Source organism: Lytechinus pictus, chromosome 8 (assembly GCF_037042905.1).
Source record: "Lytechinus pictus isolate F3 Inbred chromosome 8, Lp3.0, whole genome shotgun sequence".
Taxonomy (NCBI): domain Eukaryota; kingdom Metazoa; phylum Echinodermata; class Echinoidea; order Temnopleuroida; family Toxopneustidae; genus Lytechinus; species Lytechinus pictus.
In genome coordinates this window covers 29,557,749-29,570,755 of record NC_087252.1, presented here as the reverse complement: position 1 = coordinate 29,570,755, position 13,007 = coordinate 29,557,749, and the positions used below count along the sequence as shown (strand labels likewise).

General features: G+C 34.5%; 1 protein-coding gene across 1 annotated transcript in view; it reads left to right on the top strand.

The window, feature by feature from the left end:
• Positions 1 to 8,441: 8,441 nt before the first annotated feature.
• LOC129266556 (uncharacterized) overlaps positions 8,442 to 13,007 on the top strand; it is a 168,080-nt gene continuing 163,514 nt past the window's right edge. Inside the window, exons 1-2 of the mRNA XM_064104193.1 lie at positions 8,442 to 8,837; positions 9,657 to 9,756. Of these exons, the coding sequence (XP_063960263.1) occupies positions 8,699 to 8,837; positions 9,657 to 9,756 (239 nt within the window). The 5' untranslated portion in view covers positions 8,442 to 8,698. The remainder of the gene's footprint in view (positions 8,838 to 9,656; positions 9,757 to 13,007) is intronic.

Below are 13,007 nucleotides of genomic sequence, written 5' to 3'. Positions count from 1 at the left end.
AATATTTGAATTCTAGACCTGTATGTGAACACTTACCTTAGGGCAATTCCATAAAATATGTACTTCAGACCCCCTATATGTGGGACCTTCATGAAATGTTCTGTCTCTTGTTTTTTGACAGTCTGTAATGTTCTCAAATGATTATGGCTTGGTCAGTTTATGAAGTGAAGTAGAACTTGAGTAAAATGGGGGTCGGACGGACAAAAAGGTTGATCATTTTATGGGATTGCCCATTGATTAGTATTAGTGGATGTGTTGGTGGTGGTGGTGGTGGTGGTGGAGGTGGTGGTGGTCGTGGTGGTAGAGGTGGTGGTGACGTTAAGTTTCTTTTTTATTCAAAATTTTGAAGTAAAATAAACGAAAGAATGTCAGATGATCTGTGAAAATCGTTAATGTAAATATAATGAATAAAAGAGGCCCTAATATACTACCTTGTGGGACACCACAATTAATGTAATGTTGATCAGAGATGTGATTATTTAAATAAACATATTGTTTTCTTTCTTTAAGGTAATTCCTGAACCACTCCAAGGCAATTCCACGTATTCCATAATGATAAAGTTTGTAAAGTAAAATGTCATGGTTAATAGTGTCGAATGCCTTGGAGAAGTCCAGGAATATACCAATTAGATGCGAATGATCATCCAAAGAATGGGCTACTTTATGCACAAAATTTAAAAGATAGTGCTATGTTTTTGTCTAAAACCAAATTGAAAGTTAGTAAATATATCGTTGACTTTAAGAAATTTAGTTGTTCTAATAAAAATTAATCTTTCTAAAATCTTAGAAAGAGAAGAGAGTAAAGATATAGGACGGTAATTACCAGCATCAAGCTCGTCTCCCTTTTTAAATAAGGGAATAACTTTCGCAATTTTCATTTGCTTAGGAAAAATACCACTTAAAATAGATTTATTTAATGTATGTGTCAAGGGCTCAACAATAGACGAAATGGTACCTTTTAATATAAAATTACTTATGTCATCATGACCAGCACTGTGTTTATTATTTAAGGAGAAAACAATATCGGTTACTTCATAAATAGTAGTCGGATAGAAGAAAATGGAATTGGCATTAGGTTGTCCCAAGCATTAAGAAAAATGCTTATTAGATTGTGGAATTTTTTGTGCCAGATTTTCCCCTATGGTAGAAAAGTATGAATTTAAAACATTGGCGATTTCTGTGGGATCTTCAATATTCCGATTATTAAATCTTATTTTAGTAATATTTGATTTCTTTTTTGAAATATTCAGGGCTTGCTTAATAACTTTCCATGTGTTTTTTATGTCATGTTTATATTGTTCTAATTGAATTGAGTAATATTTCTTTTTTTCTGCACGCAAGATTTTTATTAATGTATTTTTATAAGAAGTATACTTAATTTTTGAATGTTCATTCTTTTTTATTTTGAATTTATAGTACAGTCGGTTTTTTTTATTAAAGGAGAATGAAACCCTTGAAACCAGCTGAATCCATATCAAAGAGAAAAATCAAAGAAACATATTGTTGAAAGTTTGAGGAAGATTGAATGAATAATAAGAAAGTTATGAGCATTTGAATATTGAGATCACTAATGCCATGTAGATCCTCCCATTGGCAATGCGACCAAGATCTGTGATGTCACACACGTACAACTCCCTCATTACTTTAGTACTTATTTCACTTATATTCTCACTTTTATAGAGTCGATCACAAGGTGAGGTGTTCTCTTTATGAGAGGACAAGTACAGAGGTTTCACAACATTATATCATTGATGAATCGTTTGTCATATGATTAGAATGAGCAAAAAGAGATGTTTTGGGGTATATTTTCAGTGTCCAAAAGGGGAGAGTTGTTCATCTGTGACATCATAGATCTTGGTCGCATTGCCAATGGGAGGATCTCCATAGCATAAGTGATCTCGACATTCAAATGCTCATAACTCTTCTATTGTTAGTCCTATTTTACTCAAACTTTTGTTGATCTCATTCTTTGATTTTTCTGCTCTCACAAAAGCTAACTTGCTCCAAGAGTTTCATTCTCCTTTAGTTGAGCGCAAGAGGGAGTTAGAAATCCATGGAAGTCTGGGTGATGTTTTATAATTAACTCGATTATCATTCTTTTTAGGAATATGATCATCTAGATGTTTTTTAAATATACTTAAAAAATTGCCTAAGGATAGATCGACATCGTCAGTGTTATAAACACTAGACCAATCAACTCTATCTAAACTGACACCAAGACTAGCTAAGTTTTCTGGGGTGGCCCTATACGTCTTGCTGGTAAGGGATATACTGTATTTAAGGAACAATTAAGAAAAAAAAAATGACATAATTTGATAATGATCAGTAATATCAGAAAGGACTATTAAGGATTCTGGGGGTGGTAATGAGTTACACAGAATATTGTCAAGGAGAGTGGCTGAGTGATTGCTAACACGCGTAGGTTTAGAAATTAATGGCAAGAACGAGGCTCAGTGAAGTGTTTCAAGAAAGTCATGTGAGAAATTGTTACTAGCATGTTTTAATAGATCGATATTAAAATCGCCCATTACAAATACATGTTTGTTAATAAAATTAACATTACTCAGAATAGATGTTATAAATTGAAAGAAATCATTATTATTTGAGTTTGGGGGTCTATAAATAATTCCAACTATTATATTTTTGCTATGAGGAATAGAAATTTCAACAAATAATGACTCAATAAATTCATTCATAAAATTAAGTTCGTTTAGGGCAGTGAATTCAAAGTTATTGGAAAGATAAAATGCTACGCCCCCACCCGACATTATTTGATCTGTTATTAACAATAAAATCATATCCATTTAATGCAAAAGGTAAATTTGTGTCAGTTGTAAGCCAAGTTTCGGTCAAGCCAATAACTGAAAAAGAATGTTTATTATGGTTGTCTAAAAGAATCTGAAGGTCTTCAAAATGTTTACTTATGCTTCTGATATTCATATGCAGTAAGGAAAATGAGTTTTTAGAAAAAAAAATTGTTACTTCTTTTAATTGTAATTGGGTTATATATTTCGAGGAGGGAATTGGAAGTGAACATTGATTAGAATCATTGGCATAATTTAACTCCTCAGATGATAGATTAAAGTTATCTGCAAAATTATTATCATATGAGGCTGAAGAGGTATTAAAGTCACTGGATTCTCTATCAGATGAATCATTATCATAAAATTTGAAAGATGAGTTATTTGTATCAGCCATTTAAAAATTTATCAAAACAGGAGAAGCATAAAACATAAGCAATTTGTAAGGAAGATGGAATAATCCAACACTTCTTATTGTTCTTAAGCAGCATCTCAGCAAGCATCTGAAGAAAGGAAGAATGGAAATAGTCAGGCAAGAAGACAGATACAAACACAACACAAAACAAACATGAAATACTCTCATTTGAAAGAAAGTAACAAACGAAAACAGAAATAATATCTCTCATCTTTGGAGATGTATCATGCTGTGCTCCAGCTTAAAAATAAATGAACTGAATTACTCTTATATAGTAATAAAATAATAAGCAATTAGCATCTACTAAAAAACGGAAAAAGGATCTGCGTTTGTCAAAAAGAGAAACAATGAAAAATAAACAACAAATAAACAACAAAATGGGAAAGCAAGCATGTATATACAAATACGAATAATACAAGCGAATGCAAAACAGAAGCGAAAATCTACAATATATATAAAGATATGCGATAGAAAATGAAATTAGCATGCAATGGGGAAGGTATGCAAGAAAATACAAGCATAATATGCAGTACATGAATAGGGGATAAAATATCATTAGACAAAATAGCAAGCGAATATTAAAGCGTATACCGAATGAAACAAGCAAATAAATAAATAAATAAATAAAATAAATAAATGAATAAATGAAAATAAAGAACGTAGGTTGGGGAAACACATGCAAATTATTTAATGAATCAAGCATTAAAAGAAATCAAGTGGGAATAACAGTGAAGGTTGAGGTTAATCGGTAGTGAGATAATTAACTGAGCAGGCATGCATAATGTAGAATACAGCAAATGGAAAAAATAAGCATGCATGAATACACAAGACTCTTATTCACTGTTAAACTAACACAACACCTTACCTCGAGGTCTTGTTAAGGAATCCCTGTCAAGAAGGGACTTTTGTACTAGTACAAAAATAATCTATTCATTCCCATCAGAATAAAAAGGGAAAAGATGTAAGCATTCATTAGTAGCAAACAAAATTTAAACAATATAATCAGGAATGCAAGTAATGAAGAGCAAAATAGGGGAAGCGGGTATCGATCAGTATATATGTACAGAAACTTGGCGCTAAAATTACAAGTATGGCAATACATATACTCTTGAGTAAAAAGACTGATTATCTACTTATCTCCACTGACAATGATTCCCGGAGATAGAAAACTAGAGATAGAGAATTAGATTTGGCTTTCGTTTATCTTCTTCAGATTTCATTCTCTCCTTCCTCCATAGTCCATTCTCGTTTTCTCTCCCTCCCCCTTCTCTCTCTCTTTCAGGTTTATCATGCTTTATTCCACTATAATCCCCTCTCTAAGAGTCTCTGTGCCCGGTTCCTTTATTTTCCCTCTTTTTCTATTACTCTCCATGTTGTGTATTATAGGCCTATTTTGTAAATAGATTTTCATTTTTTACTTCAAGTTAACCCTAATTCTCCCGGGGGGGGGGGCCATAATGCCCCCCCCCCTTGACAATTTTCGCGATATATCTGCTGCGCAAATTTTTTTGACCTCGCCACTCACTGACTTTTTACTTTCAAGTCTCGCGCAAATTTTGAGACCAAATTTGTGACGCCCGGATACACGGTTACGACATTACGCAACATTATGTAAGTGCATGTCAGACCCAAAATTGCTCATAAACGTGATTTCATGTACAAATCCAATGCAAATTGTGTATTTAGCCAAAATTCATAAATGTATCATTATTTCTACTTTTACTGATTAAACTGAATTAATTTTGCCTTGTTTATGATCAGAACTAAGTCTGGAATGATTTCCATTGAAAAAACAATAAAAAACAAAAAGTAAAAAAACAAAGAAATACATAAGAAATTCATAAAACAATAAAATACATAAGAAATTGATTTCCGAACCGAAGTTTTTTTAATTGCGATTGTTAAGATTGCTACAAAGAATTTTTTTACCAAAAATTAGCATTCTAGGAGCTTTATTTAGTGAATTATAGCAAAAAGTATGATTTATGCATAAATTAGCATAATTAATTCATATAAAATAAAATCTCATTATTTTGGAAAATTTTACCATACAGCCTTGTAGATTACATCGCACACTACCAGTGTGCAAATTTTTGCGTCGCTCGCGCAATCGGCGGCCGAGATCTTAAGGGGGGCCATAATGGCCCCCCCCCCCGGGATTGACAAGAATAAAAATACCCCGGGAGATTGAGGGTTAACAATATAGGTTTTGCATATTTGCTGTAATTATCATTATTATTTTTTTTAGTTGAGTAATCACTTTGTAATCATCACTGTAGTTCATTCATTTGTAAATTTGTCCTTTCGTGCAGCATGTGCTGCTGGTAATTGCCTTGATTGGCATACACTATTATGGCCTACATTGATAAATATGAATAATAAATGAATTATACTCTAAACAATTAACATGGTGTGGATCTTCCTGTCTTGTGGTGGAGCTAATGGCGAAGTCACATTTCCCCGGTCGCAGTACGGCGAGTAGAAAATATTTGTTTTAGCAATTTTTTTTGGTACCAGGACATAATGGGTATATAATTTGAATAAAATCGATAAAACGGCAGTTTTCGCGACTCGCTGCACGGCGGCCGTTACGGAAGGGGAAATGTGGCAGTAGCATGAGTTGACTGTCCAGGGGCCCGTAACACAAAGCTTAGCAATGATCGTAGACACATTTTCTCACGATTGATTACATTGACTACAATGTAAAATCAGTCGTAAAAATCAAGCGGACGATCAATCGCTAACCTTTGTGTTACGGAACCCAGGGGCCTGAAACACAAAACTTAGCAATGATCGTAGACACATTTTTTCTACGATTGATTGCATTGACTACGATGTACAATCAATCGTGAAAATCAAGCCTACGATTAATCACTAACTTTTGTGTAACGGGATACAGGACCTTATTCCTGAGAGTCGATTGACAGGGGCAGCAGGGGTGGGGGTAGTTAATAGATAGGGTGGGGAAGGAAAATTTAAAGGACTGTATCTGGGAATTAATAACGAGGATATGTCTCTCACTAATCAAATAATGAGAGCGCGGAGCCCGAGCAGATATTTTTTTAATGTTCTGCACTCTCAAACATTATAATATGTGCATCTTTAGCAGATTTTCGGTACTCTTAATCTAAATAATGAAAATTGGATAAGAACTTGAAAACTTGATGTGTTAATATTCATGGTATCCTGTTGAACAGCTCCAGTCAATGTGCGAGCAATCTTTTTTTTTTTTTTTTTTTATAAAATGACCTGAACGTTTTTCTATCATTATTCCCCACTTCTTATTTCATTGGCCTTTGTTCCTTCTCTTATCTTTCGTCTTTATATTTTTTCTCCTCTCCTCCTTCCTTCCTCTTAATTTACCTTTTTCTCGTCGAACCGCGAAGCAGAAAATTTATTCACCATAAGATGGCGCTATTGAAAATGTTATAAAAAGGAAGTTCATCATACACTCTTAAAAATGTTGGGCAATCATACAAAAAAAAGACAAAAAAAAAATTTGGGCAACTTAAGTCATGTCCACACATTTGGTTAAAACTTTATCCAATTCTGGGTAGTCTTAAACCCATAATGTGTGTTTTGGGGTGAAAACTACACAGTATTGGTTGAAAACTACCCAGAGTTGAACAAATTTTTTGTATATGGTGTGTGGATGGTTGTACGTGTGTGGCGGATTAATAGATTAATTTGCAATAACTTGGCTTAAAGGTGTTTGAAAGAAAATTAGTGCAGGCCTAAACGACTTATTGTCAACCTATATACTGATTGTAACTGTTACTTTGTAAAACAAAAAAGCAAAAAAAACCCAAACAATCAAAACAAGTTCATCCTGACAAAAAAAAGTTGTTGTATAAGAATACCAGAACAATAATTTAAAAAATTGATGAAGGTTAAGGAAGAAAGAGCACTTTTTGTGACCAATAATTATGGTCGTACATATCTCGCTAATCAAACATTGCATACAAATATCGCAAGATGGATTTAAAAATATATATATATTCAGCACTTTTTTGTAATCGTAAACAGGAATACAGGATGCGTATCTCGCTGAAATGAATACTTTGAAAAAAAAAACGAATCGCGAGGAGAATAAATTGTTCAAATTGACTTTAACAAGGTATAATTTTGAGGCCGGCTCTGCTATCTTTTTGAGCAGCCTTTATCTCACCCAAGGCAAAGCGAAAACGAAGAGCGAGCAAAAAAATTTACTTAAATAATAATAATTATAGGGGCCTACTGGCCTGATTTTTTTTTGTACTATCAACTTATCCCCCCCCCCCTCGTTGCATTATCTTTCTTTCATCATTTGGTCTATCTTCCTTCGCTCCTTCCTTTCCGTTTGTCTTCTTCTTTTTTTCTGTTTCCCTGTCATTTTTTTTTGGGGGGGGGGGGTAGTGACCCGAATCCTACTTGTATTTGTACTTCGATCACTTTCCATATCTAATTTCCGTGTCCAAGCTTGTCCGTGTCCTGCATGGGCCTTGGGTCACATTTTATGAATGCTTGTCAGTCCCGTTGTCAGTATAACAAATACACCACTTCTCATTTATTGTGTTTTGAAATTTAAGGATATTGTCCACATATTACATATAGGATGGGGGGGGGGTGTTACAGCAGCATACAGACCTATTGGCTATTAAAGTAATTGCATGCAGACAGTTATTAATTGTGAATGTAAAGTATTTCAATATTGTTATGATATATTGTAGGGCCTACTTTTCATATTTGTGTATAGTCGGGCTTACTTATTGTCTCAAAGCCATTGGAAGCCAAAGTTCTTTGTATTCGTATCCCCAATAAAATAATCTTGATTCTTGAATCTTGTATAGCAAAATTACTTTCAGCCAGTCAGATTGAATGGTTATTTCGGTAGCTTATACTTTTTATACTTTACTTTATTTTTAATCCAACGATGCCTGTAGGACAATGCCTGTTCATAGGTCCTAGGGAATAAACTGTATGCTCCACACAATCAGTAATCTGCATGTGGCAAGTAGTAGGAGTTGCTGCAAATTTGTTTATCTTGGAAAAAAAGTTTTATGAAACGGGCCTCGGGTTCACTGAAATACCGCCATCCCAAAATAGCTGCCATCTACTGTATTACAAGAGCGATGTAAACTTGCATCCGGCTTTCGTAAATAGAATGCATGGCTCCAAGACGACAATGACGCTATGAGAGTACTGCCTAAGCTCGTGAAAACTAATCTCCCATTTGATCGCGAGTGCAAAATAATTGATTGAATAATTTTGACGAAAAGGACTTTACGAACTTTTTATAACACCGTGAAACAACTAAAAATTGAGCATCGCTGGACGATGATAGTAGAGGTAGATACGATGGAAACGTAGGAATATATATAATGACGGTGATAATGAACTCCTTTTTGTGATAATAGCTGTTATTTTGAGAGAAATTAGGAGGAAAGCCTAACAACTTTACAAGAGCCGGGCCGAGAGAGGAGAGGAGCAACCCCGGGGAAGTATGAGGAGCGCGCGAGGCGTTAAACTGCCCCGGACCAGCGGGGTAGCGCTCCCAGGAAAATTACGATGGAATAATGGATGTTGGAAACTGATTGGCATTTTGGTTTTCGTTGTCATCCTCGAAATAAATACCGTGTCAGGTGAGTTAATTTTTGTCTTAAGATTTCTCACTCATATATGGTATAGAATCTATTCCGAAATTTATGAATGAAAATTTCAATGTTGAGAAGTTACTTTCTTTTTCTTTGGTCTGAAGACTGGGTTCAGAAACTTTCACTTTGGTTTATTTTCATTTCAACTCAAGTAAAAGAAATCATTACAAAGATATAAATGAATATACAAATATGTCGGTATGACAATATATAGATAAATAAATATATTTAATAGACACTAAACAATATGATTATCATATTAATAATGATATTTACAATGAACTAGATCGAGATAATCATGATAATAAACTGTAGAATATTCATGATAAAGCATTTTGCATGTAACTTCTTTTTTTTTATCTTTACTATTTAAATGAATGTTGAGGAAATGGTGGGATCCACTAAAAAGCAGGGCTTGTTGAGTGTGGATTCCTCTAAGAATTTAAGTTAAAACTAAAAGACAGTTTTGTACTATTAAAGTATAATTATGCAAGAATGAGAAAAAAATCCTAAAAAAGAAAACGTCTTACATGTATGCTATTGTGATGAATGGAGTACGGAAATGATGGATGGAAAGTGAAAAAAATATATGTAACCGAGAAGAAAGACTGGTGCACCTGTGTTCTTTCCATTCCTACATCAAGTAAGAGAAAGTCTTGTTATCAGATGTAATACTGCCATGTTAAAGTGTAAGCTTTGTGTTACGGGCCCCAATTGCTATTTTACCATTGATGATGACCACATCTTCCTCCATATCATTCTATTCGGGGGTTCATTCTTTTCTAATTTGTATTTATTTGCATTTAGGAGCATGTGACTGTGAGAGTGACTGCGCATCCAGCTGTACTGCGGGTCAGTATTGGGATAGCAATGCCACAGCATGCTTCGAATGTCCACCAGGATATTAGTAAGTACGGTACATGTGTCTGTATGATTGAAAAGTAAAAAATAACAAACAACAAAAACAAATAAACGGTTTTGTAATGATGATGATAGTAGTGGTGGTGGTTATGATGATGATGATGGTGTTGATGATGGTGATGATGATGATGGTGATGATGATTATGATGATGATGGTGATTATGGTGATGATGTTGATGGTGAAGATGATGTTGATGATTAAATGATGATGATGATGGTGATGATGATGATGGTGATGATGGTGATGCTGTTGATGATGATTATGGTGATGATGATGATTATGGTGATGATGATTATGGTGATGATGATGATGATTATGGTGATGATGATGATGATGATGATTATGGTGATGATAATGGATTTGGTGATGCACCAAGCTATACTCTGTAGATTGTACTATGTAGTTCATGCATACAAAGTATGTAACTGCTGGTCTGCACCAGAAAATACAGTGTTTCATGATTATGATGATGAAAAATGATGAACTTTTCTAAATTACTTTTTTTAACAGAAACAAAAAAAAGACACAAAAAAGCAGCACTTTTGTGGTGGTGGTGGTGGTCATGATGGTGATGATGATGATGGTGATGATGCTTCAATCAATGATGATTATGGTGATGATGATGACGATGGTGATGATGATGGTGGTGATGATGAATGATGATGATGATGATGATTATGATGATGATGATGGTGATGATGATGGTGATGATGACGGTGATGATTAAATGATGATGATGATGATGGTGATGATGATGATGATGATGGTGATAGTGATGATGGTGATGATGATGGTGATGATAATGGATTTGGTGATGCACCAAGCTATACTCTGTAGATGGTACATGTAGTTCATACATACATGTACATGTAACTGCTGGTCTGCACCAGAAAATACAAGATGGAGACGATGATGATGATTATGGTGATGATGATGGTGATGATGATGATGGTGATGATGATGATGGTGATGATGATGATGTTGATGATGATGATGATGGTGAGGATGATGATGATGGATGATGATAATGATGGTGGTGATGAGTAATGATGATGTTGTAGGTGATAATGATGTTGATGGTGATACTGATGTTGATGGTACGGTAATGATTGGCTAAAATAAACTTCATTCGCAGTAATTGTGCACATAGTATAATAAAATGAAAAAAATAATCAGTGCGCGCAGTGTTGTATCCCCTCTAGCGTTTTTGTACAGGGGAAGTCTAAACCACTCAAACAGAAATTACAAGCATGGAGCTCTTTTGCGATATTTTCTCTGAACCTTGGTTTTGTGTAAAAATAAGGATACCATTGTCAAGCAATTGTCTTTAATAATGTCTTGGTCTTTACAACCATGTATTTTTCTAGCAATGAATATGTCGGAAAGCCGGCTAACTAAATGTGGAAATTGTAGTAAACTTTGAAGTCGATTTTCTCTGAAATGGGTTTGCACCATCCTATGGGGATATGACGGTTCGGATGACCCACGACGATACATGTATATTTGACAGAGTCCAAAGATTACTGTTAAAACAGAGCAGGACTTCAGTATCATTCGTTAGGCAATCATTTATTATCACACAGATAATGATCTTCAATCTTCATTCAGTTACAAGTATTAAGGTAAAGGTCGGATGTGAGTGTTTAGTTTCCGAATGAACACTCAAACTTAAGTGTTACATGATATCTCTTTTTTCAGGAAAACATTCTGATAACATGATTGAAAAATACCCCCCAAAAAAGAAAAAGGCGCACAATATTTTAAAGATTTCACTTCTTCCCGCTCTTTTATTCTGAATGAGGTGCATCACAACACTACAGTGCATTTCCTTTTTTATGAGGACCATCTTTTTGGTTTGGCTGTCAAAGTTGGTTCTTTTCAGCTGTCGATTCTTTGAAAATTTCCATTAATTGTGATTGCCCTCTTAAAGTATTACATAATGCTAATTCCATTTGTTCAGGGAGGAATTAATCGTTATTTCACTTGACAATGAGGAGAAAATTAGAAGATTTCATATTTCATATAACAAAATACGAAAGAAATAGTGAGTGGATGACGCATCAGTCTCCTCATTTGCATACCGACCAGGATTTGCATATAACTGTTTTGTGAAACTATAAAGCGAAACTTTAAAATGTCATAACTTTCTCATTTTACATCCGATTTTGATGAAATTTTCAGTATTAAAATTTTCTCTTTTTATTCAAATAATCCTTTTGTTGGGGTGGACTTGTCCTTAAAAGAGGGCATTTTGATCACTTTTATCATGTACAAATTATCCATGTTACTTTCAAGCCCATTTCATGCTTTGAAAATGGTTTGATTTTAAAAGAAAACTTTAACCGGGTACCTACATGTACATGTAATCAACATGTAAAACACATTTTTATTTAATATCTTTAACAAAGAAAATGGTTTAATTGGAATAGTGGCATGACTTTTGGGGATTTACAAAATCTAAAGATGTACAGCCTTCATTTCTGGAATTTTACTTGTCAAGTTTCTGTTTGAAGTACTGCAAAATGTACAGAATAGAGTGATCAGTACGATAGTTGTGTAATTCAAGAGGTCTATCCTGGCCAAAATCAAACTGACCAATAACTGGTTTTAATTGTTACCTCATCTCACTGGCCAGTCTAATTGCAACCAACCCATTCAAAGTAGATTATTAGTCCGTGTGGCATCAATACCATGACTACGGGACGCTATGGGGGAAACATGCCGATTGTTTCTCTATTTGCTAAGTCTTCCCTGCCATTCTTAAGTTCCAGTTTGTTTACACAGTTAAGCAATCGTGGAGTACTCTTCATTCAATCAAGCATGCATGCTATGTAAAGAAAAGCTTACCGTTGCATGTAGATTTTTGACGAAATTCCAGTATGTTCTGTCACCGTGTAAAGAGAATGTTAAAAGATGAATTTGATTTCTTCTCTCTTTACTCATGTTCTGTACATACTGCACAAGTAGTACAAAAGGAAAACAGTTTTATTTTAATCCCGGGGGGGGGGGGGGGGGGGGGCCACTTACATGTACATGACGAGTGGATACCATGCGCTACCAAAAAAACATGTAAAAAGGATGTCTTTTTCAAGATAGGGCACGTTACGTACGTAACGTGATAAGGGTGTCAAAAAACACAAAAATATTGAAAAAAGGGTATCTATTTCGCTCGGAAAAATATACGTGTTTAGGGTCAAATATGCGGGGATGATAAAACAAAATCAAAATGTTTTCTA